Below are 27,892 nucleotides of genomic sequence, written 5' to 3'. Positions count from 1 at the left end.
ACAATAGTGTACGATGGCGGATTCGGCAACTGAGAGCACCAATGCAAGCGCTGCCACTGCTGCGGCCGCCGCCACTAACTGGGTGCAAAAGACGGAGGATCAAGAAATTTCCAATTTGGTAAGTGTGTTTTTGAGCGATTGCGATTAATGTGGGTTAACCTTGTTGTTTTGTTCCATGCCAAATTGCCGTAGGTCGATGGACTAGTTATCGCAAACAAGGACAAAGGAAGCGGCGACAGTAAACAGGACGCAGCAAAGCCAGAAAATGCGGAACTGGCATCTGCGGTGAACGATGCTGGTGCATCGTCAGAATCTGCTCCTTCGGCACCTACTGCGGGGACGGAAGAGATCGAAGCTGTGAAGTAAGCAATTGCAATTCAAGATGTGACCGTGTTCTATGTGCAGATTATGATATATCTGTTGATTTGCCGTGTTCGTCTCCAAATTTAGCCCGGCCGATGCGAGTTTGCTGATGAAAATCATTCGTAAGGGTTTGGTCGAATCCAAACTAGATCTGGAGGTACAGCGCAAAGATCCATCCTCTCCACTACATTCCGTAAAATCGTTCGAGGCTTTACATCTGAAGCCGGAGCTTCTGCAGGGCGTGTATGCTATGGGCTTTAATGCGCCATCCAAGATTCAGGAGACGGCCCTGCCGACACTGTTGGCCGATCCGCCACAAAACATGATCGCTCAAAGCCAGTCCGGAACGGGCAAAACGGCGGCCTTTGTACTGGCAATGTTGAGCCGCGTTGATCCGCGCAAACCATACCCGCAGGTCATCTGCCTTTCTCCGACGTACGAACTTGCGATTCAGACTGGGGAAGTCGCGGCTAAGATGGCAAAGTTTTGCAAGGAAATTAAGCTCCGGTTTGCGGTGCGTGGCGAGGAACTTCCGAAAGGACAGAAAATTACCGATCACATCATTATCGGAACGCCGGGCAAACTGATGGACTGGGGCATTAAGTTCCGTGCGTTCGATCTGCGCAAGATTTCCGTGTTTGTGTTGGACGAAGCGGATGTGATGATTGCTACCCAGGGCCACCAGGATCAATGCATTCGGATTCACAAGCAGTTGTCATCGGCCTGCCAGATGATGTTCTTTTCGGCTACGTACGAGAAGGAGGTAATGGACTTTGCGGAGTACATCGTGCCGAATCCAATCGTTATACGGTTGGCCCGCGAGCAGGAATCGCTTGACAACATAAAGCAGTACTACGTTAAGTGTAAGAACCAGGACGAAAAGTATCAGGCCATTTCGAACATTTATGGTGTGATAACGGTTGGCCAAGCCATCATCTTCTGTCATGTAAGTTGTATGGATGGGAAGAACCGTCCTCCTTTTGCATAAGCAATGTGTTTAACTAATTTCTTCTCTCTTAGACTCGAAAAACTGCAGGCTGGTTGTCTGGCAAGATGACTCAGGATGGACATTCAGTAGCAGTACTGTCCGGCGAGCTTACTGTCGAACAGCGCTTGGCCGTATTGGACAGGTTCCGTGCAGGGCTTGAAAAAGTACTCATCACTACGAACGTGTTGTCCAGAGGTATGGATAAAAGATTTCACACGAATCGGGACCCTTCTTCTGTACATGTTATCATTTTTTTTTATCTTATCCTTTTTACAGGAATCGATGTCGAGCAGGTGACGATTGTAGTGAACTTTGATCTGCCGATGGATCAGAGTGGTCGAGCTGATTGTGAAACCTATCTGCACCGTATCGGTCGCACGGGTCGTTTCGGTAAGATGGATTTTTTTGTTGCAAATAATGATACACATTACAAATGATACTTTGTACATGCTCCAATTGCAGGCAAGAACGGTATCGCCATTAATCTTGTCGACAGTGACCACAGCATGGATATCTGCAGAACGATTGAGGCTCACTTCCAGAAGAAAATCCAACTGCTGGATGCTGAGAACTCGGATGAAATTGAAAAGATTGGCTCTTAGACAGGCGTACGTATCAGGTGTACTGAAATAATATTTCATACGAAGTGAAAATGATTCGCGAATTATTTTCAACTTAGCAGACGGCAGATTTTCGACTTTGAACGCTGAATCCTGCCTGGAAGCATAGAAATACTTCGCGATTGAAAAAAAAAACAATCGAAAGTAACGCTAAATACTGATATGTGGCAAGATGCTTTTGTTGTTTCGAATGAAATTAAACTTCCTCATTGTTGTTTTAAATAGCAGCAGGATTTTTATTATGTTTAAGAAACATTCTAATAATAATAAATGAAAAATTCGAGCTCGAGGGGGTTTGAGAGAGCAAACAGCCGTTTAGTCTTCTGCAAGAACGAGTATGTGAGCTGGAAATCATGTGCTGAATTTATTCTAGAATACGATCCAACTAGTGGAATGTATTTAAGCTAATATTTATATAACTTGATGTAGTTTTTCCATTATCATTAAACGATGAGCATAAATTTCAGAAACTCTTATCGACCCAGAGCAAACGTACGCAACCAAATATCTAAACGATCATTTCCGTATGAATATTTAGTTGTCTGTTCTTAGCTTTCTTGATCGAAAATCGAGTATGAGCCTATATGGAAAGTACTCCCAACAGACAGCCTTTAATTTATCTCAACTCTAGCCGCTGGTGGTATAAACTAAACATTCGTTAAATATTTAACGATGTTGACATTTGTTTCGTTGAAATATTGATAATTTCATTTTTTCCGAAGAAATCAGCCGGCCTTTTGGATATAATCTCATGTTTTTCTACTCTCATCGCCATGTGTAAACATTATTGTTAGGTAATTGTTGCAAAACTTTGTGCTGCTCGCTCAGTACGCCATCAATTTGTGTAACTTGAAGTGAGCTAAAGTGGAAAAAAGGTGAGGTAAACATGCAGCCGGCAGTGTGTTGGTGGCGCAATGTTGAACGCGCAGCCCGTACCCTTCCCGCTGCTGCATTCCCTGAATCTGCACGTCGTTTGCACAGGCTAAGCTTTCTACCTAACTCAACGTCAACACGTTGTCATTCTTCGTTTTTTGCGGCAACGGACGGGCAGCGTTTTTGCGGCACTCCGCTTTCCAGTGTTTCCAGCGACAGTACCAGCATTCTGCTTCCGGGTTCGCGCTCGTGTTTAAAGCATTTAGTGAAGCAATTTGCCAACCAAGCACCAACGATGACGGCCAGCAAATATCAGATCGCGGAACGTGGCGTTCCCAACTCTACGGACTACCGGGTATTCTTCAGTGAGTATGCAAGAGCACCTAGCTAACCAGTTCATGTTACGCTTACATTCGTAACAATTGCGGGGAGTGATCGATTTTCTCAATTAAGTGCATGCTAGGGTCGGTTGCATTTTTTATAGCGGTACCCTTTTACGAATTCCCTTATTCAGTTGAATTAGAATAGCGGCGTTGAATTGCATAACCTAAAAATAGCCCAACCGCGCTTTTGGTGGTTCGTACAGCAGCAGCTACGTTGACCCTTTCGAACATGGTCGGGACCGAGAACTTGACTCACTGGCGCTAGTAGGATGGAATTAACATTCGCGGAACTACTGACCTTCTGAGTTAGAGGGGTTTTACGTTATCGCCTGATAAGCGTGAGGATTGTCTGATGTTTAGAGACTTCTACAGCTAGAAGCACATGTAGACACGGGGCGCGTTTACAGGCAGAGAGAGGATTGAACTGGAGGCGGTTGGTACAACAACGGAACCGATTGTCGATATCTTGAGTCGATTAGAACACGAACTTATCAGGCTGCAGGGCGGGAAACACTTCTTGTGAAGTAATGAATCGCGATAAAGATCTTCTTCACAAGCAGGACGATTGTCTGTGAGCGACACGTTTAATTGCTCTAAAACAGATCTACACGCGACATTTCACGATTGCAACTGTTCTCATCCGATGTTTCTCTTTTTTGTGTGTCGTTGTTACAGAGAATGAAAACGGACAGTCCATTTCACCTTTGCATGACATTCCGCTGTACGCGAACGATGAGAAAACCGTCTACAACATGGTGGTGGAGGTTCCTCGCTGGACAAACGCAAAGATGGAAATCAGCTTGAACGAGGGCTTGAACCCGATCAAGCAGGACGTGAAGAAGGGTAAACTGCGCTTCGTGGCAAACTGTTTCCCGCACCACGGTTATATCTGGAACTATGGAGCGTTCCCGCAAACGTGGGAAAACCCGGACCACCTGGACGCCGATACCGGCTGCAAGGGTGACAATGATCCGATCGATGTGCTGGAAATTGGATCCCGCATTGCCAAGCGGGGCGAGGTGTTGCAGGTAAAAATCCTTGGCACGATCGCGTTGATTGATGAGGGCGAAACGGACTGGAAAATCATCACGATCAATGTGAACGATCCGCTGGCGGAGCAGGTGAACAATATCACCGACGTCGAGACGGTATTTCCCGGTTTGTTGCGTGCCTCGGTTGAATGGTTTAAGATCTATAAGATCCCGGACGGCAAGCCGGAGAATCAGTTTGCGTTCAATGGCGAAGCGAAGGATGCTGCATTTGCTACAAAGACAGTCACGGATACGCACCGGTTTTGGCAACAGTTGGTTAACAAGGAGGTTGATAATAATGGAATTTCTTGGTAAGTGCTCTATTACACATTGTGGGTAAATAAAATTAAAGATATACAATGCTTTCCGTTGCAGCCTAAACACCACTGTAGATGGATCACCCTATCTGGTAGCTAATGATGCAGCGGATGAAGTGTTTGCCAAGAGCGCAACCGGTGGTAATCCCGAACCTGCCAGTGAAGCACGTAAGTGTAGCATCTCTTTGTTTATTCTACATTATAACACATTGCATGCCTTGTATTTCAACGAACTTACATTATCGGCTAGATGTATCTTGTTTGTGTTTTTTTATTCCTTGTAATACCTCTGCCATAATACAGTAGTTACCTTGTTACCTGGCTAATGCTTCATTTCGTTTGCTTTCTTTTTTCGTTCTTTTTTCTATTTTCTTTGTTCATTGTTGTACTCTCTGTAGTTCACAAATGGCATTTCCGGTCGGAGAACAGCTACTCGAAGCTGTAAGAAGCCGGTAAAGCTTTTTGTTTGCCGTAATAGAGCGAATGTTTTCTAGAGTTTAGTGGTCAACCAGTAGTTGATGGTGGTTGTGTATTTTTTAAAGACAAATAAAGTGAATGCCGCAAATAATACGACTTTGCTTTTGAGTTAAATTTAAGAGCAACAACAGCAAAAATACGAGCTTTTCAAAGATGTATTTACGTTAATATTTCCTATTTCTCCACAGTTGAAAAATGGCACTACATTACGCTGAAGTAAGCACTCAAACTGATTCCGACACATTCGACGATGCAATAGGGATACTACGGTAATTCATTCGAAAAGTGCCAGCTAATGAGTGGTTTCCCTCCCATATCATCATCAGCACAGTTTGGTTGCGTTGCGAATATTCCCATGAATGATTAGAATATTTATTTAATGACAAAAAAAAAACAGTACATTGCATAGCGTATGCTCGAAAAAAAAAAAAATTAAAACACGCATAGTGAGCAAAGTGTTGATGCATTTAATAAAAGAAAAATGTTATTAACAGAAGAAACAATTAAGGTAAATTTGTCATCTGTTATTACGTTGTATGAAAAATATTGAGAAATGTGTTTGAAATTGAAATATTTATTAGCTTATTTATTCACTAACAGGGGCGGCTCGGTGGTGCTGGCGACATCGGTGCCGGTCTTCAAACGGCAGGACCTGAGTTCAAATCCCATCCAAATACCCCCCCCCCTTAGTGAGGGCTGACTACCCAATTACGTGGTATCAGAGAGTTGTAAGCCATTCGATGGCTGGCGTGACCTTAAAGTTCGTTAAGCCAAGAAGAAGAATAATTCACTTAAGAAGAATAATTGCTTGAAACTACACTAGCCTTAACATAATAGTATAATGCTATAGAAAAAAAAAACATGAAAAGCTCAATGCAGCAAAGAAGGGAAAGGTAATTAAACGTTACATCAGAGGAGGAACAAATTTGGGAACGATAGACGGATCAAGAGGAATTAACATGAAAGGATGAGTAAAAATTTAAGCACCTGAAACATGAGAGTATAGGATCACAATTACAATATACACTATGGCGTATTTCCAAAGCAAGAGGATGAAGGGATCGTGGAGGAACATACAACCAAACAGTAGTAAGTAGATCTGGAGCATCTGTAAACTCCAACAAAAAACCGGCAATAAAACAAGCTTGAGCCAATAAGCTTGTACATAAATTAAATGTAAATGGAAGCTTATTTGTGTAATTCAGCTTGTGCAATAACACGGCACTGGTAATGGAGATATTAAATTAAAAAGATGTAGTCAATAATAATAAATTACTAAGGAAATTTATTCAAAATTCCGTTGCGTTGAGTCAGGATTATAACACGCCTCAAAGTATGCAATTCACTACATATCAAACCCTTTTAAATTCGACTGCAGTGTTATAGGGACATTTGCATTATTTCAACGTGCTTTGAATTGTTTGTTTCATTTTGTCTTTATAATTTAAGAGAAAAGCTTCCTTACCGATAAAAAACGCGTTACAGAAAAGAACACAAATGCCAACGATTTTTAAAGCGTCAATTTCAAATCCTTACTGCAGTTCTGTTTTGACAGCAAACAAAGCGTTTACCAGTAGCATTTGAAACCGTACTCGGACTCTCATCGTTCTCGCTTGCCGTTGGAATATCCTTGTGTGTCACGGAATGTGTCATGGAATGTCTGCGGAACAGGTGCATATTGCGCAGGCTCGCCGCACCGTACCATGCAAAGCCTTTAGTGTGTAAAGAGGGAGATGGTGGCGCATGATGCGGGAGTGAAGAAACACACACACACGCACTAGTACCTGCTGCAGCGCTATTGAACGAATAAGGACAGGAGACAAGCATCGGGTTAATCCGCTCGATGGACGGTGGCACACTTTTCAATCGTACTCGTGCTTTTCATCGCATCGGAAGCGTATCCGCATCATCCGTGCCCGTTGGCAGTGTGAATATCCGTGCTCAACGAATCAATTACGCAGCCGGATAGTGTGTTTGTGTGTATGTGTGCAGGTAGTGTATGTGCGTTTGTGTGCATTACAGGTGGAAATCGTTTTTTTTTATCATCGTATCATACCTTCCAGCTCCAGATCCTTAGTGGCGAGTGGCCCTTTGTGTTGTAATAGGTTCTTTACTAGTTCATCAACACAGAGACCGCGTGATACGAGCGAAAGTGTTGTCCAAGTTTTCCAGAAACAGGTAAAAGTACGTGGAAAACAGTAACGAGCAGCCAAAATTTACCATACCCCAACACATGTAAAGGAGAAAAGGGTTCTGCTGCTGCTACAACTACTACTATTACTACCACGGAAGTTCTGTTGTGAAGGAGTAAAAGAAAAGGAAAATAATCTTGCTGCAAGGAAGTAAGCCTGCAGCATATTTGTGAAGTGTTGGTAAAGTGGTGTATCTGCCAAGTGTCTAGGAGTGTATAAACTCCCGGCAGTAGAAATTGTGCGAGCGATAGTGACTAGTGGCAAGTTTCCCACCCCGTCATTAACGTCTCTTTATAATCAGCCATCAATCCTAGCCGGAATAGTGTACGCAGCTTGGCTTGGACGTGTGAGAAGGTTCAAGATGCATAAGCTGTGGTTTAGCTTTACGGTCATCCTTGTGTTGGCCACGATCGGTTCGTACGCGGTTGACGCCAAAAAGAAGCTGATCAACAACAAGTACGGTGATGGTGACTTTGAGTTCATCGATGAGGTAAGTTTCACTTAAAATGAATACTTGCACAATTTTATACATTATTTTTATGGGTTTAAAGATTGAATTGAATACCTGAAACAGTAGCCAAAGCTTCCCAGTCGTTGCCTAACGTTAAACGGATTAAAAATGGGGAAATATCTACTTGCAAACGGGTAATTTGATTTAAAGTTACGCTATAATTGAACCGCGGTCCAGTTTGACAGAGCAATTCAGTTCGATTATCACGATACCCCTTGACAATTGGTTTCCCTGATGAATCGGATCCCTCCCTTTGTCCCCTTTTGTACGCCCTTCATCCACCATGTACGTCTTTCATTAACGTGCCTTTATTTACATAATCAATGGAGGCGCCCAGTAGGTGTCGCGTGCGTATACGCAGCCACAGGGGTTTCTGCCTTCCAGCTGTGGTATTTAAATTTATTTCGCTATCACCCAGCACGGAACCCATGCACAGCGAACGCATGCAAGCGGAAAAAGTTAACAAAATGTTTACATTGGTTTTGGATAATCTTTTAAACTGAATCTCCGTTGCGATCGGCCGGTGGTAGCATGTTCGTGTGCAACATACACCCGGAATCATTGTTCCGGGTTCAGCAGAAAGCTTGAAGTTCCACGAATGATAACTACACCGATAGAGCCATATCGAGTTGCTAGTTTAAAGACTGGTTCGCCTTTTCTCTCCCTCTCTCACTCGCTCTCCTTTCTCTGTCGTGTGTCACCCAATTTAACGACACGCTGTAGTAGGAAGCAGGATTAGAGAGCAACAGGACCTTTGTTGGTGTGTATGAACGGAGGACAAAGATTACGGGTTATCTCAATTACAGTTTGCCTGCATTCGGGGCTTCCGTTAGTCCGTTACGAGTCCTGGCACTGGTAAGAAGGAAGAGGATACACGTTGTCTTGTTACGGGCTGCGTTACGCTTCGCTGCGAACCGCCATGTGCACGAGCATCGTGTGCAGAACACATACATGTGCCCGTGTGTCGAACCGGAACAGGCCCCACAAAAGGTGTACAAATGGTTTAATTAAGTTACGCGGCAAATATGTTCTGGTGGCGTCGACGTTGGAGTGTGTGGACCTGGGTTTTTACACAGACGACTACCTGCCATGCGGTGCTATTACGACCAACATGACACCGACACTGGCCAAGCTAAGCTAATAAGATGAGTTCAAGCAAAGGGGGGAGCGATTGAAAACTTACCGCGTGCTAAAAAAGTGGAGCTTAACTCCCGTTTTCCAATCTCGTCTCGTGCCAGTAAGCCTTCGCGCCTGGGAACGTCCCAGCTAGACTGGAAGCGATGACAAACCATTGAAATTAATTAGCATGTCATAATCCTGGGTCGTTATACAGCGATGAGAGTACGACTACTGAGCACAGAAACGAGGATTATTATTCGTTTTGTCGACCGGCCGACATATCGCCTTCTTTGAATCGCTTTGTCCCCCGCCGGGGACGGTAAAGAATGAGGGGTACCCCCAGCCCGGTAAGATGGACTTGATAATGAGCATTTGATCTGTCTTTTCATAGTGCCACATTGTTAAGATAGTATCTTTCAGAACATCATACAGTAATAGTGGCCGGATGGTAACAGTTGGCTCGTCTGTCTTTCGTTGAGCAAATGCTCGACAGTATAGATGAGCTTTCGTCCTATCTTTACCATAAATCACCAAGTACCAAGTGTACCAGCCAAAAAAAGGGCTTCAATTTAGCGTAAAAGAGCCTTAAAGAATAAAACTCAATAAACCCGGTACCCGGTGGGATGTTGATGCGTAAATCAAATTGAATACGAATTAAGCGATCGAAGGCAAGGTCACCGGTTGCCGGTGCGGTGTGAAATTTTCGTGAAAATTCAATCCAACAAGCACAGTGAAGCGCAATAGATTTGGAGCCCGTTGGTGACGTTTTGATAATCCTTGCCACTGTTCTCTAAAGCACGCCACTGGCACCGTAGCAAATTTTCAACTCCAACCTACTCTGGGCCCTCGTCTAACTTTATCGACAACCGAATCGACGGAAATTGATTGTTTGCCTTTCGATTCCAGGCAGGAAACTACTGTGCCAGCCGCCGTTCCATTCGCTCTTAACAACCGGATAGCAAAACGTAGCAGTAAAATCGCTCGGAAACGAACATCTACATACTTTTCTTGGTGGTTTTCGATTTTCTGTGCTTTCTACTTTCATTTAAATGGTGGCCTTTTTGGGGGGTGGTTTTTTTGTTCTTTCTCCTCTGGTAGGCTTAGCAAAGGTTTTGTGCTGCTGCTTCTGGTGTTATCGAACGAATTGACGAACACGAACTTCAGCGGCGAAACCGTTCGGGAAACGAACACACGGAACACATAATTTCTTTCCTTCTTCAAATCGGCAAATTGCTTAAGTAAGAAACCGTCTTGAAATGGAGCACAGTCACAGCAAAGAGAGACGGTCGAATTGAATGGTTCGACGGATTAATATCACTTCCCGACTCTGATTGCTGACCGCTGTGAGTAGCGTGACGTTCAGAGCGAGTCCCAAACGTACACCGTAGCCTCTATTGGTTTGGACGTTTCTATCGTTTCGACAAAATTAAGGTACACATATGTATGTCGCCTCTACAGGGCACACGTATGTCTCGGCTAAGCCAATCGCTGTTAGTATGACGCTCACCAATCCAAAGAAAACAGACCAAAAACTCTACCAACTATATGCGGGGTCTCCCTTGGTCCGACAGGATTACGTTTTGGGGTTGTGGAGATGAAAATTTGCGTTCTGCGGTAAGCAATTAGACAGCTGGTGGTGTTAAAGTTTTCTTCCAATGCTGAACCAATTTCGGGACGGGTTTTGTTCGTACGTGGAACGTGGACGGGGGAAGTGAAACTAATAGCATGAAAGGATTTTCTGATGTACAGAGTTAAACATCACAAGCGGTAGTTGGTGCTTTCTGTTTCAGCTTGAACCTACGTTTCGAATGCGATGAAGCGTGGTTCGTTCGTTGGTTGGTGGTTTGTTTAATTATAGCTGCTTTCTTCGCTGTATTTGTGGTTTGGAATAATTCGGGTACGGTTATGGGCTGGTTTGATGGTATCGTAAACTATTATTGTTGGTCCGGCAATTATTACTAGCCAAGTGTATTGGTGATAGTTAGGATGATCCCATGTGACAGCCTCATTAGGATGGGTCCTTCAATTCCATTTTACAACATAACGCATTGTAAGCGAATTTTAATTATAAAAGGATTATCGGTTGGCAAACGCATTCCGGAAAGCTTGTGAAACCTTAATCAAAGCATTTCAGATTTATGATCGTTTTAAATGTTTAGTTTTTCTACAGAAATCTACAGACAAAAAAACATCGCTACATTTTATAGTGTTGTGCGATGAAACTGTAAGCTAGGAACAGATACTAAATAGAAAGAAAAAGCTAAATACTTTATTGACGTACGACTTAACACCGAAGAAACACGATGGATCGAATTTCCATCTGTGTGCATGTTGGCTGAATAGAATTTAATCTACAACCATTCCATCCAACGGCCGGCGATGGACGTATATGGGTCACATCCCATGCCGTGTGTGTGTTCAAACACTAAATTTGTATGTTTACTGTCAGCAAACGGACCGTTTAAAGGTAGCGAATTAGAAGAAACGCCAATAATCGACCAAAAAAAGAAGTATTGCGTTCCATTAAGCCCACATTGCTTAGACAAATATATTATTTACTTATTTTGTACGATAGCATGACCAATATCGGTACTGTGTTTCACATTTGAATACCATTTGTTATTTCGAAAAGGACGGCCTGTATTGCTTAAAACTAATTTATAGACTAGTTACAATTGGGACTATTGGGATGGAGACATTTCCTTCTCCAAACCGTGAAAGGGTACTTCGGACGTTTAGCTGATTCTTGTTCCGTCATCCAAGTAGTAAGTTCAGTTTTAATAACGAGGGCCATGAGAGTACATCACATCCCGGGTGTACTTGGGATAGTTGTCTGTGGTTTTGATGGTTCTCCAGGGCCGTTATTCATCCATCGATCTGCATGGTCTGCAGTAGTTGGTCGTTGTAGTGCAAACAGTATTTCACATTTGCTTACTTGACTCTTGGGAAATAAGCATTATTATGGCAATTAAAATAACGCTTCTGAAAGTAATTCAGTACACTAAATGTGGCTTGAGTGCTACTTTAAAACAAAATAGAACACAATAAACATTCAAGACGTTATTAGCTGGAATCTTCACCATTAACTACTTTGGAAAAGTAAAATTATTAACATTGACCACAAAATGAAAGAGATTTAAAGAAACGAAATTTATTAGTTGTTCCTGAGGAATGATGGGAGTGCATTCAATTGTTGACGCGATCACCAATGTCTTCGATGGCTTCGTCTTAAACATGGAGATTGAATTTTATATGACAATATTAATTTTCTGCAGAATACTCTTATGCTGTTTAGAAGGTAGCTTTGAACTGGAATTTTATTTATTTATTTATTTATTTATTTGAAATTATATTTATTTGTCAATGCGAGTGTACGAATCTCAAACATAGCTTAAACCTACCTTATATTTTTATTTACAAAATCAGAGCTACGAAACAACAAAACACGAAAAAGGCACAATGAACAAATAATAAAAAAATAAAAAGATAAAAGAACTCAGATTTTTAAAATGCAATAGAATTATAAGGAACTTAGCATCAATTGACGAAAGGTGACCGAAGTGAAATGAAAATTGAATACGGAATAGAAAACACTCTTATTGACGCTGACACAGCCGGAAAGATTCCGAAGTACCGTAACGAGTACGACAAGAAGAAATGGAAAGAATAGTACGAGGTCGTAGGGTTCTTTAAGGTATATAGAAAGGAATACGGGCTCCTACGGGAATACGGGTGAATACTGACTAACCAACTACGTGGTATCGGCAGTCTAGGAAGCCATTCGATGGCAGGCGAGACCAAGAAGCAGAAGATGATCTTTGCAAGACAGTTTCTCATCAAGAACTACCCAAAGATCATAGATACTTGTCGCACGGTTGAACCTATTGGAATCAACCGAATAACACAAATACTACTTTGGCTATTCAACCAAATGTGCGGAAATGTTAAGTTTGCCATGTTTAGCTAAAAACAGACTCAAAGCAGAGCTACCCTGCTAAACGCTGCTTAAAAATCCGTTAAAACGGCATCAACTTGCGTCAAATACGTTACGTTCGGGAAAATTTTGACAGTCACCTACGAAGAAAGAAAAAAAAAATTATGGCAAAATTGATCATCGGGGAATTTTTGTTTTGTTTTAGAAATAGTAGCTTACCATGTATTTTATTCATTTTATTCAAAATATCCGCCCTCGGCTTGTATTACGGCCTCCACCCGTCTCCGGAACCGGGAACAAGCCCTGGCGACAGTTTCGTGGGGTAGGGCCGCGAAAACGGACCTGAGCTCCGCCTTGGTGTTGCTGGAGGTTCTGTTGGTGTCCCGTTCCACCGCGCCCAACACGAAATAATCCATTGGATTAAGATCCGGGGAGCTGGGCGGCCACACATTCGGCGCGGTGAAGTCGTTGAAGTTGGTCGCCAACCACTTTATCGTTTTGGAGGCTGTATGGCAAGGAGCGGAATCCTGCTGGAACACGTACAGTCTGCCGTTGGCCACTCTCGTGATCCAAGGCTTTACGACGGTGTCTAGCATGGAAATGTACCCGTCCGCGTTCAGCCTCAGCCCCTGCTCGAAAAAGCGGGGCGGCATCACGTCCCCTTCCGATGACACGCAGGCAAACACCATCACCGTCTGGGGGAACTTGGTTTGCGGCATTATGATGATCGCGTCCGGCGCGGATCGTCATGATGCATGTGATCCGCTTGCACAATGTACTCTTTTTTGGCATTTTTTTATCACGGGATGTTTTCGCTGCTTGTTCCGTACACTTTTAGCTGTCGAATGACGTATTGCTTGTTTTCCTATGCCAACTCGATCACGAGTTATAAACAAAAATGGAACTGTCAAAATTATCCCGAACGCCCTGAGCGTGAGTCAATAATTTTTACCGAGTTTCTGCTGCATTAAGAGGACGTTTTTGTGGTACCTATGAGAAAACTTTTGAGTGACATTGAGCCAAAGTGACAAAGTAAATGATAGCAAATCATTATAGTGTTTTGTTTATACAACAAAAATATACAAAACACTATGAACGATTAGGCAGTTCTATAAGACAAAGACTAATCGAATGAAAAATCATGCATAAAAGTCTATTTTCTAAGGCATATATTAAGTGGAACGCCAATCAGCTAAGTACCCAACAACGGACACCGTATTTATTTCCCCCAAAACGATATATTAAGAGAGACAAACACTACCGGATGGAAAACATTCCTTTACGACCCCTTACAAACACACAAACACACACGCGCTGAATGTCCAAACCACCAAAAGCTTCCCATCACCTTGTGCAAGAAAGTGGAAAAATCGTATCGAGAAAAGCTTACATAATATTTAGCACTACAGTCCACGGGCAGACGCTAGCAATTGGCAAAAGAAAAACCCAATAGAAACCGATCGAAACGGTAGAAACAGACAGATAGACAGACAGACAGATAAAAACAACAAAAACCCCACCAACAAAAAAAAAGGACACCAACACACAGGAAGAACACCATTGGCGCCTGTCGGGCTACCGGGGCAAACTGCGGTGCGAACAGCTCGTAACGTTTGCAGTTTTATTTCGCTGCCGATGTTTATGTTTCCTGCCACAATAGTTGTGGTGCGCTACGGTATGCGGTGCCCCAGCATCCGGAGTGGCGAGAGACGAACAGAACTCACAAAAAATCGCTAGTCGCCTGTCATTGGAAATCGTATTTGCGTTTCGTCGCTCTTCCTCAACCGTGTGGCCATCTTCGGTGAAGGTTTTTTTGTGCTCCCGTTTTGTTGCCGCTTTAACACACCAGCCTTATGTAACCAGCGTTTGGTATGATTCTTTTTGGGTGGAAAGTACAACATATACCAAGACACTTATTACGATCGGAAAAATGTTGGTATGAAAAGATTAGGATGAGCTGTGTGTGTCGACGAGTAAGGTTTTTCCCAAAAATTTGCCTTAAGTTAAATTCGTTTATTGTTGCTCAACCAATTCACACGGTAGATAAACCATCAGCCCATCGATTGGATGCGACGCCCTACTGACGACGACAAACGATCCTGTGCCGCTTACCGCTTATCGTACTTCAAGAACCACTGCCTTTGCAAGTCGAATTGTCGTAGCACCGTTTCGGCGCATAATGGCATCAGCCAGCGAGCGGACGACAGTAGTACAGAATTCGACTATAAAAATAAAGTCATTTCGAGCAGTCCTTTCGCCAGTTAGTTTGGCTCGCTGTCTCAAGCACCGTCACTTTGCTGCATTTTTAAGATGGACGGGAATGCAGGTTAACTTTGGCTACCGTTGTCGCCGAGACAGCAGCATCAACGACGCACTAGGGATCTGCTTTTTTGGCCTTCTTTTTCTGTCCTACTAACTGACGCTTTGTGGGAGGGAAAATAGAGCAAGTGGTAGGAAGCAAAGGCGCCTTGGCTGGTCATTTTAAGGCAAAGGAAAATAGTTTGGGAGAGAAAGAATGCTTCGCTCAGCAATATCTCTGCATGTTACGTTACGCAACCGAATTATGAATCACTTCACGATATTCAAAAAAAGATGGCGGGAAGAAAATGAAAAAAGGACACATTTCATCCACACGGCACTCGAAATTGCCTGCGTCATATATCTCTCATACTTAGAGGACGAGAACAAATGGAAAGCTACATTTATCATGTCGAAAAATAACCCACTCCTTGCGTCAGTTCCAGTCAGCCACGCATCTGGATGATTTAAATAGTCCCCCAGGGTGTAAGCATTTCCCACCGGCGAGAGGAACCAACCTAGGGCACCCTGACGCCCCTTACCGCCAGCTAGTGTCAATAGCATTTATCACTTCCTCACCGTCGGCAGGTGAGCAAGCAAGGTGGGTGTCTTCGTTGTTTTTTTTTATTCTTTTCCATTTCCTTTCCTAAGTTGCTGCTTTGCATTTCAGCAATATCTGGCTGGATGTGTTGATAAGCAAGCACAATTTGCACAATCCGCTTGGACAGGCTGTGCTGGAAAGCACCGGGAAAGCACTTGGCAATGGGAATTTGGAAAGGAATGAAATTCACAAAGCAAAGAAAAGCAAAAACGAACAAACAAATGGAACCTGGGAAATGAATTTTTAAATCCCAATTTGCACTGTATGATTGGGGGGGGATCGAGTACTGACGCGCCTAGATCTGTGTGGAGTGCGGCGTGTGATGTTTGTGTGAACGGATCGGTTGGGTGGTACCGCGAGAGTGGCTTCCTGTGGTTGCGGTTCCATCCCATCCCGAATGTGGGGTGGATGGTTTGGTTGGCTTCCGGTTCTTCGAGGCCTACGGCAGTTGGTAAGAATAAACCCTGGCCCTTAAAGGTAAAGGAATGTAAGGCAGGACCCAAGCACAAAACTATCTCCCTCATGATCGAGCACAACAAAAAAAAACGAGGTCAGTTGAAGCTGTGGCGAGCAGGAGGAGATCAACTTTTGAATGGCTCAAAAGCGCCATCTATTGGTTGGGGGGCCTTAAATAAAGGAATGTCGGTTTCGTTTGAAGATGTCTTCATTCGCTAGACCACTCTGTGTGTTTGTGTGTATGTGGAAATTGAAGGCAAATGGAAAACATGACACAACGAAACGTAAATGAATGCACAAGAAATCAAACTTTGAATATTTCATTCGACTGCTGCCCGGCACGCGGCGGTACGGTGCAAATGTGTCGATTTCGTTATACTTCTTTTTCTAACTTTGGTCAAGGAAGGGACGTGGCGTAGAGCATGACCTCGTCACGTTTGACCCTTTTTTTCACGCGGGGAGGGGTTTGGAGCCAGAGGGATAAAAAACAACCACCCATTCATTCATTCGGTAGGCTAAGCCTTCTTGCTCGCATTGCTATTTTTCCCATCGCCGGTAGCACGGTAACAGCAATTTGGGCAAAAGTTCGGACTTGCTTTGCATTAAATCTCCATTTGAAGGAGGCGCGCACTGTTTTTTTTTTTTTGCGCCAGTCCTGCCAACTTTTGCTTGAAGCCCGTCTCGAAACGAAAATCTTGCCGACAAAACCTCAGCGCCTTGTTAGCCTGTCCGTCAAGGCAGAGTGAGGGAGAGCGAGCAGGGCAGGGCACCCGTAAGACCGAGGTGAAATGGGTCTTAATTTTTGCCTTTGTTTTAGGTCTTGTCTTGGAAGATGGGGGTAAATGCTTTACCACACAGCGAACCTTCTCAGCATAACTCCGGCACCTTTAGCGGAACCGCACCGGAAGTTGGGTAGGTTTTCCCCACTCTCTTTTTCGTATGGCGCTCGTGGGGTTTTAGCAATGAGAGCGCACGTGCTCGTGAAACTTTCTTTCGAAGAAATTTTGCTCCAAAGTTAGGCGAAAGATCAGCATTTCTTTTTTTTGTCTTCGTTAGTTGTGCTAAAGGTGTATGTGTGCTGTGCTTGTGTGTGAACGTACAGCTTTTGTCTGCGCATCGACCAAGACGTCCAACAGACGTGCGTGAGCGAGTATTGGACAGTTTTCGACAGCCCGACGGAAATATATGGAATTTGACTTTTCGGGCGATTGACGTTTTGTTCGTGAAAAGTTTTGAACGCGTAAAATCTACTCCTTTCAAATCGATTGATTCGCCGAAAAAGCTGTTTGAAGCTAAGCGTGTTAATCAATCGATCACTATTGTTTAGAGCTCCCGTTCTGAAGAAAACACGAAGCACTCCTACGAGTGCGTGTCCCGAAAGCTGTTGCGAATATTATACACTCAGAATTAGATTTTCTTGTCCGTTGTTTAGAAACAGTTTCGATTTTAAGATTCGATCTAGAGACCCGGAACCGTTACAGCAATGGAAATTCATCCTTTCTCCAATAGCGCTACCTCGGGACGCAAATTTATGCCACTTCAAGCTAACAAAAAAAGTACACGATTGCTCAAAGAGCACTTGTAGATGTCAAATCAATTTCTTCTAATGGTACTTGATTCTCGGCCCGCCATCTGGGGGCATCGCGCAACGCTAACGGAGCTACAACAAACCAAAAACGGTTCTCTCCTCGCAAAGTTCTTTCACTGTTGGAGCGTTTATGCACGAGCTCCGGTGGCTGTGAGCAGGAAGATGTTCCGCGAAATCGGAAACCGATTATGCGATTTTCACATGGCCTCCACGTGGATAGATAGGTTGGGAACGGGTAACAGCGCTAAGAAAGGCGACCGCGAAGAAAATGCCAACCGCGAACAGTCGATTCCGGACGCCCTATTTGCCCGAACAAAAAAAAAAGAAAATGTTTTATGCAAATTCAATGCAAAATCGTTTCCAGCTCAACAATGGTCCACCGTGCAATCGCGCCGCGTATATTCATTCATCTTGCCCGCCTTTCGATCGGATCGCCCCGGGTTTTCGGGGAGCTTTTGACGGAACCTTTTGCCACTTTGCTTGCCTTATGCGCAACATGGTTCACATGGGGCGAACTGTGCGTACGAGCCGCACAGTGGAATACTGTACGGTGTGAAATGAAATATTCAATCAGCCCGTCCGAGCCACGAAATGCTGCGCATCACGAAAAGTTTTCCGAAACCCCCCAACACGTCTTCTTTTTTTTCTGTCGCGGAGCAACCGGCAATGAGAACGCTTCCGGAAATCGTTCAAAATTGATAACATATATACGGCGCCCATAATAGTGCGTTGAATCATCGCTAATGTGGTGGGATAATGTCGACGAATATATGGACAGCCGGTGGAGCCTTTTTAAAAATAAATATTTCTCTTCTCGGTACAAGCGGATTCGATACGAGCGAATAGTTTCGGATGTTGCCGGTGTTTTGGTTGGGAAACTTTGGTATGCGAAAATGGTTGCGCTGTGTTACGGCATTGAATAAAACATTTCCCCCTTGCGGGTTGCGTATGCGTGTGTTGAACTTTTGCTGTTGGAACACTTTTTTTTTAGGAACGGTGTCGAAGATGATAAAAATGTTTTATGGAGTAGACGTATTTTTATTAAATAAGCTCTAATACAATAGAGTACATTTACAGGACAACAATTTTACAACATAATGAAGCTTATCCAACATCAAACAAATCTCATCGACTTCTTGAACCTTAGAATCTTGTGCAACCGTCGATCTGGTACGAAGCAGCAATAGCGGATCCATTTGGACTAAAAAGTCTTTTGGTAGTCGATAAGTCCCTTGGACGACGATGGTCAGCAGTCGTGGAACGATCTTAAGCTGGAAGGTTTCTCAAAAAGAAAAGATTCTTCGTATACGAGGCCTCATGGATCCACTAAAAACCCTGCAAGGGCGAGGATCGCTAGAAGAAGATCGCCCCTAGCGATCAATCTTGTTGCCCGTGATTGATATCCCAACTTGAAAAAATCGGATTGGACTACTATTATTACTTGGTTCAAGTCATACCTCTTCGGTAGAGCCTATAAAGTTAGAGTTGACAATAGTCTTTCTGATTCTTTTGTCGTCTCATCCGGAGTGTCCCAATGCAGTGTACACAATCCCCTACTTTTCCTACTGTATGTCAACGATTGTGTTAATGTTCTTTCACCAGATGGCAACCTGCTAACAAAATGCTCGGTGTCATTATTCGTATGTCTTCTGAAACTTTAAATCCCTTGTGTTTAAAGCCCCTGTAATATTGCTGAGTGCGTTCTATACTTGAAAATGCGTTAGTGGTTTGGTGGCCTGCCGGTTTAACTCTGATTGATAGGATCGAACGTGTCGCTGCTCGTCGTTTTCTTGCTGGCCAATCGAATGATATTCCTTCATGTACATTCCTGTGCCGATAATTTAATCTCAAGTCTCTAAGAATGCGGAATTCTCACATCCAGTCATACTTTATCGCGCGCTTTCTTTTCAATGATCTGAATGTTCTCGCTATCCTTTCCTTGATTTCCATCTATTCTATCCATCTTTTAGTTACCGAAGCGGCAAAATGTTAATGGTAAACATGCGATCAACCAAAAAAGAAATAATAACCAGGCGAGCGAACGAAAACAGTTAAACTAGGTCAGATATATCAGCTGACTGCGGATCTGTCAGCATTTTTACAGTATAAATTTGCGAGTGAAAGCAGCATTCTAACCAACACCTTAGACTGTTCATTGCAGTCAGAGGCATCCTCCGGTCTTCAATTTAGCTGAAATTACTTCGTCAAGTCGGCATCCTCCGGTCTTGAAGGGTTGAGTCGGAGGTATCCTCCGGTCTCAATCCGTTGAACATCAGAGAGGATCGAAGAGGCTCAGCAACACTATCTATCTATCGTGAATCCTTGTCCTGCCTGTTTTTCTAGTTAAAATGTTAATTTAAAGAAGATATTTGTAAAACCCCCAGCGGCAAACAAAATAATACTAATAAATAATACTAAGTCATAATAATAAATTCTTCTCGTTTTTATTTCAAACACACAGTGCAGTAATTTTCCAATTTATGCCAATTATATGCTGAGGTAAAAGTTAAACAGTACGTTGAGTTTCTTATGAAGATGCAGAATTCTCTGGTAGTATTTCTGCAGGAGAACATTTGCTATTTTTGGATTTTTAAATATACTTTAAAAAAAGCAAATAAAATTACAATCGTTGATAGTCATTATTCACGAAATGTCAACCAACATTCGTTACACGTTGATTTTCGAGATACGCTGATTTGATTGATCGAAGAACTTAAGAACTCACCTATAAGATCACTTCGCCGGACACAGAAGTACAAGAAACAGATAAAGAAATTGAATAATTCAGGGCCGTTTGAGCCATAATATTATTCCTCCAAAAATAAATCCCATCTCGAAGGTTCTTCGAACAATCTTGAATTGAATGATATACAGGTGCGCGATTTTATTATTTACAAATCGTGCATATTAAAGCTTCATGTAGGGTTTTTAAAATTAAGTATATCCATATTGTATTTGACTACTTCACGTAAAAATAGTCAACACGATTTTAATTTAACGCTCTTTAGAGTGATTGCATCAAACTCTCTTGTATTTTCATTTTTAATAATATCTTACACAACGGGTAACCACACACAGCGTTGGAGAACTATGACCTCCAACCAACAAAAAAAGCACACCGAGACCCCCACAGTCCCAATCTACAATCGAAAATACAAAAACCCCCGTGCGTCAACATTCAACGTTTCTGCGAACGATGAGAATTGAAATTCAATTAGTAACTGTGCCACTTTTGCCATCCAGCCAGACAACCAAGCCAAGATGTAATGAATTTTTGATTGTTCACCGTGCCGAGAGCACGTGGGAAAATCAAATCCGGGCCAAAAGTTTTCGTACAAGACAGCGCTAGATCGCGTCCACATTGGTAGCTTGTGTTGATTTGTGATTCTGCTCACGATTCTTGCCATTTCAGACTTTGTACATTTGTTTCGCAATTGTGCGATGATAGAGAAAGTTAACGTTTTTTGGTTCGTCATACCGCGCAGCCTCAAAGTAACACGATTGACCCAAGGCAGGACGGTGTGGATTACAACATTCAACCCAATTATATCCTATCGTAAAGTTCTACCGAGGTGCGGTACACAGAAGCGTATGATGTTAGATCGGCAAGAATCGTTGAATACATTACCCGAACAAAGAGCTCCATTCGGAGATAATCTTTAGCTGAGCATTAGAAACAGTTCTGGAAGTGTCCATCGTGGACTAGCTTATTGACTCTTCCCCCGGGGGTTGGTGTAGAGCAAAAACGGCCCAAAGCCATATTGCGTAGAACTTTTTCTCCGTTTGTACAGTTTGATTCGTCACAATCTCTCATCAGTAGCAAAATAACTTTTTTTCACACTTTCACTCCCCCTAACTGGCCATGGTCTTCCCGTGCAATTGACCTGCTTCCTGCCGATGACTGCTACGGCTAAGTCTCAATCGAGCAAACTAAAGCAACTCCTCCGTGGGAGCTTCTCCCCAACATCTGCTCCCCGTGAGTGGCGAGCGAAATAATGGAGCCCGATTTTCGAGAACACTAGGGTGTCCCATACCTATTTGTCTGTGTGCGTGTGCCCGGAACTAAAGACAAAAACTTTGTCTGTTTGTCTTTGAAAAAGTTGACGAGACATCCGAGTTCCGTGTTGGGGAGGGGTGTGTGCTGGGTAGAAAGTGTAAAAAGTTTCAAAATCATACACCAAACCAAGGTCTTGCAAATGGTTGAGCGGCTGAGCGTCAAGGGGGAAGATTGGGAAAAGGAAAACGATGGCCATCATCACCCACTTTTTGCCGAGATTATCTAGTGCTCGCTATCCGCTTGGCGTGTGCTGAAATGGGAAGGAAAAGGTGGGCCGGAGGAACATCATTAGCATAAACTCAAAGCCATTTTTTCTGATGGCGCCAGTGATTCTCGCCCGTCCGCATCGCATGTCGGAATGGGTTCGAATTTTTCTTTCCCGTTTTTTTTTTGTATGTGTTGTTGGCTTTACTACTGTTTTCCCACCTTACCTTTAAAAAAAACGCACGCATAGAAAGGAAAAGCTTCCTTTGCTATCCCCTTATCATTTCCCTTTACCGCTAGTGGTCGTGTTATCCTATCTCTGCTTCGGATGGTTCAAAATGACATTTGGTGATACTGAGTTTTTTCTTCGTGCTTTTGTTTTGTTTGTCTCTTAACTTCTGTTGTTTCTTCTGTCACCCTGTTTCCGACCTGACTTTTGGGCTGGTGTTTAGAAACAACAACCGCTGACACCATTCCAGGCGAATGGGGGGGGATTGGTTTCAGCCAGTGTTTTGCTTCTCGCCGTACCGTGGGGTCGCTTTTCCGGTCACGAAAATGTTGCTCTAAAGGAGGAAAGAATAGAGTACCATCCCACAGAGGAGCAGAAGCCGAAGCAGAGCAAAAAAAATCAAAACTTTGAGTGACTGATTTATTTTCTTCCACTACTACCTTCCTTTTTTGTCCTTTTTTGGTTGTGCAAAACTTCTTTTTTTTGTGTTCTGCGCTGAAAGTCCTACGGTCAGCTAAGTTTGCGCGTCACATCACTGATTAAAATCTCGTCCAGCTGGAGGACCTGAGGTTTCTTGGTAAGCTATTTCTTTCTAGCTAAGCTAAGTACTTCGGAAAAAGGCCCCACATTATCGGTAGTTGACAGAGATTGGGGAAGGGTTGACAGAGAAAACGGTGAGGACACATTTTTGTACACTGTCACACGCAATCTGTCGCCTGAATCGCTTTACCATCCCGTGGGTGACATGTCCTTCTACGGGTGGCCAGACAAATACGGCCGTGCATTGAGGTTGGTCGCCAGCAAACAAAGTTGATTGATGTTGCTAATGGACCATCGATGGTCCTGTCGAGCCGTGAAAGTAAACCAACTAATCCAACCCGAAAACCCACCAGATCGGACCGGAGGTTGGGGTGGGGAAACCTTAATAAAAGCATCAGCCATCAGTTTGTCGTGTATGATTTACGGGGGCTCCGGATTTTGGGGCCCGTTGTTTTAGACTTCCGGGTTCACTTTCAACCGGGTGCCTTCAGCAGTTAAGATCTCTGCGGGCGTATTCCAGGATAATAGGAAGGTCGGGTTGTATGTTATCCTTTTGCATCGAATCTTTAGTCCATCCTTTGCTTTCGGTCGTTCTGACGAAACGTGGGAAGGGTGTGAGTTCCCAATAAACTAAGCTTAATTTATATCCCATTTTATGTAAATAATATCATCTGACCGTTGGGTGATCACGGTGTATGTATGTGTGTCGACAAAATCAGAAATCCCATCTAAGAGTTAGTGGCAGACCGTGGCGAATGGCAAAAGGTTATTGGATAGAGTGCAGCGGTGTGAGGTACAGAAACGGTTTGATAAGAGTCGGTGAAAATCTCAACATAAATAAGGATAATCGAGAAAAAGGGGAATAAATAGCAAGCCATTATTGGCCTCTCCAGGTACTACCAAATCCAACGTTCTACAGCGAGGTAGTTCGGTTCGTACGTTAGGTACGTTGGGTACCATTTTAAACCTTTACCGAACAGTAGAACGCGTAGAACAGGCCCGTCACCTTGCCCGATCAGCGGAGCACAGAACCATTAAAAGCTACCCCGGGCAAGGGTAACCATCGCCAGTCATGAGGTGCGAGAAAATCAATATTCATAAACACCCGGTTCGGTTCGTATGTGTAAACCTTGGCACCATTCGCCACTAATGACCTCCCAGGATTCTGACGACGGATCGGGAGACCAAAATGAACAGAAACCGACTCGGTTCGCTCTCCTGTGACCAGCTACGGTGCACATAAACGACATGTTTGCGCACCTCGCCAAGTCACTTCGCCACATCCGGCCAACAGCCCTGCAGCAAGCTGTATAAACAAATTTACTTCAAACCAACGCCGCTCTTAATGGCTGCTACACGAAAACTCGACGGCGGATGGAAGATTGGCGATCCTAGGTACGGCTTCTTGCGACTCCGTACCGTACAGTCAATATAGAAACACACCCACATACACACACTCACCCGTACGGACGTTAATTTACCCCATGAAAGCCAAACATAAAAAAGCGATTATGTTTCTATCGTACTGGGGGAGTTCTAAGGAGAAGAGTAGTACATGGAACCGCCGGCAACAGGGTAGGTCTGTTCTGAGTGCTGGATGCGAGAATACCCGGGCGCCTGCGGCGATGACTGCAAAACCATATTGGCCATTGGCGTTACCGATGCAAGATTCATTGGAAGATTACGTGTGCTTTTTACCGAAATGAAAGTCATTTACATAAGCGAATCGTTCCGGAACCATCGGTACCGAGCGGGTGCATTATGCACCACACGGTCGAGCTTCTTCGGGCAGGTTTGCTGCAGTGCTGTGCATCTTCCCGACAGGGCAAGACACAAGGCATGTGCTGTGGTGTAAATTGAAATGGAAAACCTATCCAGCTAGCCTTCCTGCCACTTACCAGTCCTGTGCCTCAAACGTTGGATCGTTCGAGTAAGCGTTCGGTGCAGATTTGGTGGTTTAATATGTAAATTCAATTAATCATACGTGTTGTGCTGAGTTGGGCGCCATTCTACCAAACCCGCGTTTTATCATCCGTTGCAAAAAGGTTCCAATTGAAAATGGATTCGGTCAGCTGGCTGCAACGAAACGAGTAAAAACCGGTGGCTTCCATATGGCTTCTGATTTTCCGTACAATTTCGAATTTCGATTCGACGGATTACGACATTCGGAATGCAAATTTGAAATTACGTCCTAAAGGCAAAGGGGATAGCTTCGAATTATCGATTTCGCACCGGGCACGATGACCACACACACATATATACATAGATTTTGGACAGTGGATTCCATTCCACTGCAAACACAGCATCGGTTGTGCGAATTGAGAGATTGTTACAGTGGTGTTTGCACGATGCAGAAGTGAAGCCGATCAAATTCCACACATACATTGTTCTAACCGCAAAAAAGGTAGAGTTCACGGGAAGTGATTTATTTTTGGTACCACAACGTGAAACGTCATACCGATGCCTATTTTGCGGAATATTGGTAAGCGAAAGAATTTGATAACATTTGAGTATAGCAAAAATAGATTCGTTTGTGGTCGGATGAATCTGTACATTGAAATGGTGTTAGACAGAAACAGTTTTATAATGTGAAAACGGGTTTTTTTGCGAATCTTTCAAACCTTCGTTTCCAAAGTTGCTTAATTTCTGAGAATTTGTTAAAAGCTGCAAACTTTTTTTTTAATGAATCGATAAACGCTACAAAATTAAGTCCTGTTCGAGGTGAAAAGACGTCACTGAGGCTCTCGATTGCGATTAAGTGCACCGCTGATGTAAGTTTATTACGGCAAATTAGTATTATTTTCGTCAACCAAATAGTTTTTAGGGAACCCCAAAAAGACACGTAGCTTAATTTCATAAGCTTTGAATATTCCATTGACGATCTTGTTGAAAAGGTTCTGTAGTTTTAGTTTTACTGGTTATGAGGTTACAAGTTATTTCGAGATTATTTTAAAACACAAATACTTGAGAAATGGTTTATTAAGATTATACAACACTTTGCCTTTAAACTAATAATTGAAATAACTGGAGTATAGGGAATATTTATTAATTAAAAAAACCTAAAGTTTTGAGAAAATGGGACAGAAACAATGACCTTAAAATTAGCAAAAAAAATGCTCCCAGAAAGATCATCTATAACGTACGACAAAAATGTTCCGATTTTTTATGCGCTTACGCTGTCACCTAGTGGGCGATTCACCGGTTAGTGGTCAATATATGTACTAGTTGACTACAAACTGTCATAATTTGACATTATTATTTAAGAAGGGAAAGTTTATAAAGCGGGGGCATGGATCTGACCCTTTAACCATGTTAAGCCCCAGGAACATTTAACAGAAGCTGCGGTCAAAAATGAAATGGACTTCACATCCCGTTTTATTTTCTTCAGGAATGGCATAGACCAATGTGATGTACAGTACAAGGAGCTTCTCAATATTTGCCACATGAATGCAAAAGCGCCACAAAGATGACAAAGTGATGTTGTTATCTACTTGAAGTAAATACTTGGAAAAAGGAGCATTTGGAGCATTCTAGTACCTTCCGATCGCAAATTTCGAGATCGCTTTGAAGAGGAAAATCTTTCTAAATAATTGCAAAGGTCAATGTCAGGAAAGAGTTGATGAAATAGGTGACCTTTTAATAGAAAAAAAGGGAAAAGAATTTCTTTTTGATACTTAAGTGTCAGCAAAAAGCCGCATAAAAACGAGGTTAAGAATGGATTTTTGTGCTAAGTTCAAGATTTTTTAAAGAAAACAATGCTTTTTAATTGGTAACAGTATCTGTAGGATTGACCAATCAACGAATGGTATAAAAGGACGAAAAATGGAATCAAAAGTACAGTTACCATTAGAAGACCGAATAGCCAACCACTCCTTATTCTTTCATATCTTTTATAGTTTAATCTTACCATGCATCTGAAAAAAGTCTCTTTTTTACTGCATATGTTGTGTGTATCGCTTTGAATACTCATTGCCCGCAGCTTTTGAAAATATTCCAAATATCTATGCATCAGAGGCTCGTATCGATCTCGCCCATTCGATACTGTATCCACCCAACAAGAACCAAAACCGATGATGTTAATCCATCAAAATATGGTTTCATGTGTGACAGTGGTCAGGATTTAAAAAAAATCCTTTGCCTGGAAAGGAAAAAAAACATGTCCGAAATCTACACACGAATGGAACCTACGGCGCTAGTGACGTTCATTAATAAGGGGCCTTGTGTATGGCTTCCTATCGGAAAATCGTGTGCCGTCGTATGGGGAATGTGAGCGATGGTAAAGCGTGTACACTCAGGGGCTGCTGTCGGAATGTTTGTCACACTGGTCGTGTAATCCTCTGTTCTGTTACGGAATCGTATCGACTCTGCACGTCCGACCCGGTTATGAAAGTAAACGGACCGATATTGAAACGTGTCGCATCAAACGGCAGTACGTGTCTAGTGCAGCTTCATCGATTTTTTTACCTCCGTATCAAACTCGAACTTAGTCGCATCCATCGACCATATAACAGGAGAGCCGATACAAATGATAATGCTGCTAAAACATCACCCACAGTCGAAGGTCGAAGGGCGAGCGAACCGTGGACACAACATTTAAAAACCAATCACTCTGCGGGAGGCTTACCCATGGTGCAACCGTGCTCCAACGATTAAGCTCGAACCTTTCAGGCGCCAAAGTAACTCGTTACAGCGAGGAAAATAGAAAGTGAAAGAAAATCGGATCCGTTCACAATCTAACAGCGGTTAAGCTAACGACATTCGATAAAACACTCCCTAGTAATCGTTTAGCTAACCGTTTTGTTGGACGGTTCGACATTCGATGCGATCACGGATTGCAACCCTGTCCTTTCCCCAGCACTTTGCGTACCAGCGCTTCTTACCAAATTTCCATCTGGAGTCCATCTTCCTTCCGTCTGCCGTCACCGGAACGGCTGAGTTGTTCGTAATTGTCACTTGTGTAAACTGTTCTCCAGTTCGCTTTCCACGGTCGCACGGTACGCTAATTGAATTATTTCCGCACCGCCGAAGCCACGTCGGCTAAATGGCTTCATCGGGTTCGAGCCGAGCGATAAGGCCGTCTCAGGCAGGCAGACAGTAGCCCGGCGAAAGCG

General features: G+C 43.3%; 4 protein-coding genes across 7 annotated transcripts in view; 3 read left to right on the top strand and 1 right to left on the bottom strand.

Annotated features, from left to right (window-relative positions):
- LOC126559291 (probable prefoldin subunit 5) overlaps positions 1 to 27,892 on the bottom strand; it is a 195,836-nt gene that overhangs the window by 27,247 nt on the left and 140,697 nt on the right. The gene's annotated exons all lie outside the window — the stretch shown is intronic.
- LOC126557762 (DEAD-box helicase Dbp80) lies at positions 14 to 1,962 on the top strand. Its single transcript, XM_050213642.1, has 6 exons — positions 14 to 118; positions 193 to 362; positions 451 to 1,309; positions 1,384 to 1,546; positions 1,628 to 1,741; positions 1,814 to 1,962. The coding sequence occupies exons 1-6, from the start codon at positions 14 to 16 to the stop codon at positions 1,951 to 1,953; spliced, it is 1,551 nt and encodes a 516-aa protein (XP_050069599.1). The 3' UTR covers positions 1,954 to 1,962.
- On the top strand, positions 2,838 to 5,288 carry LOC126558257 (inorganic pyrophosphatase). 2 transcript variants are annotated; one of them, XM_050214236.1, is made up of 4 exons: positions 2,838 to 3,209; positions 3,903 to 4,569; positions 4,634 to 4,743; positions 5,241 to 5,288. In XM_050214236.1, exons 1-4 carry the CDS (start codon positions 2,858 to 2,860, stop codon positions 5,270 to 5,272), a joined length of 1,161 nt encoding a protein of 386 aa, XP_050070193.1. In that variant the 5' UTR covers positions 2,838 to 2,857; the 3' UTR covers positions 5,273 to 5,288. The 2 variants fall into 2 exon arrangements, with proteins under 2 accessions (XP_050070193.1, XP_050070192.1); XM_050214235.1 differs by lacking the exon at positions 5,241 to 5,288 and adding an exon at positions 4,974 to 5,117.
- The window catches only part of LOC126557368 (proteoglycan Cow), a 90,785-nt gene continuing 70,490 nt past the window's right edge, over positions 7,598 to 27,892 (top strand). For all 3 annotated transcript variants that reach the window (XM_050213112.1, XM_050213111.1, XM_050213110.1), the window contains exon 1: positions 7,598 to 7,734. In XM_050213112.1, coding sequence (XP_050069069.1) covers positions 7,606 to 7,734 — 129 coding nt within the window. In that variant the 5' untranslated portion in view covers positions 7,598 to 7,605. The remainder of the gene's footprint in view (positions 7,735 to 27,892) is intronic.

This window comes from Anopheles maculipalpis, chromosome 2RL (assembly GCF_943734695.1).
Source record: "Anopheles maculipalpis chromosome 2RL, idAnoMacuDA_375_x, whole genome shotgun sequence".
Lineage (NCBI taxonomy): Eukaryota > Metazoa > Arthropoda > Insecta > Diptera > Culicidae > Anopheles > Anopheles maculipalpis.
The sequence above is the reverse complement of the archived record's forward strand: the minus strand, read 5'-3'. Positions and strand labels throughout refer to the sequence as shown.

Bases quoted from the DNA above. Each gene is read 5' to 3' on its own strand.
- LOC126558257 (XM_050214235.1), top strand. From the start codon at position 2,858: ATGCAGCCGGCAGTGTGTTGGTGGCGCAATGTTGAACGCGCAGCCCGT. The intron at 4,570-4,633 runs GTAAGTGCTCTA...TTTCCGTTGCAG, and splicing joins GATAATAATGGAATTTCTTG to CCTAAACACCACTGTAGATG. The intron at 4,744-4,973 runs GTAAGTGTAGCA...TACTCTCTGTAG, and splicing joins CGAACCTGCCAGTGAAGCAC to TTCACAAATGGCATTTCCGG.
- LOC126557762 (XM_050213642.1), top strand. From the start codon at position 14: ATGGCGGATTCGGCAACTGAGAGCACCAATGCAAGCGCTGCCACTGCT. The intron at 363-450 runs GTAAGCAATTGC...CTCCAAATTTAG, and splicing joins GAAGAGATCGAAGCTGTGAA to CCCGGCCGATGCGAGTTTGC. The intron at 1,742-1,813 runs GTAAGATGGATT...CTCCAATTGCAG, and splicing joins CGGTCGCACGGGTCGTTTCG to GCAAGAACGGTATCGCCATT.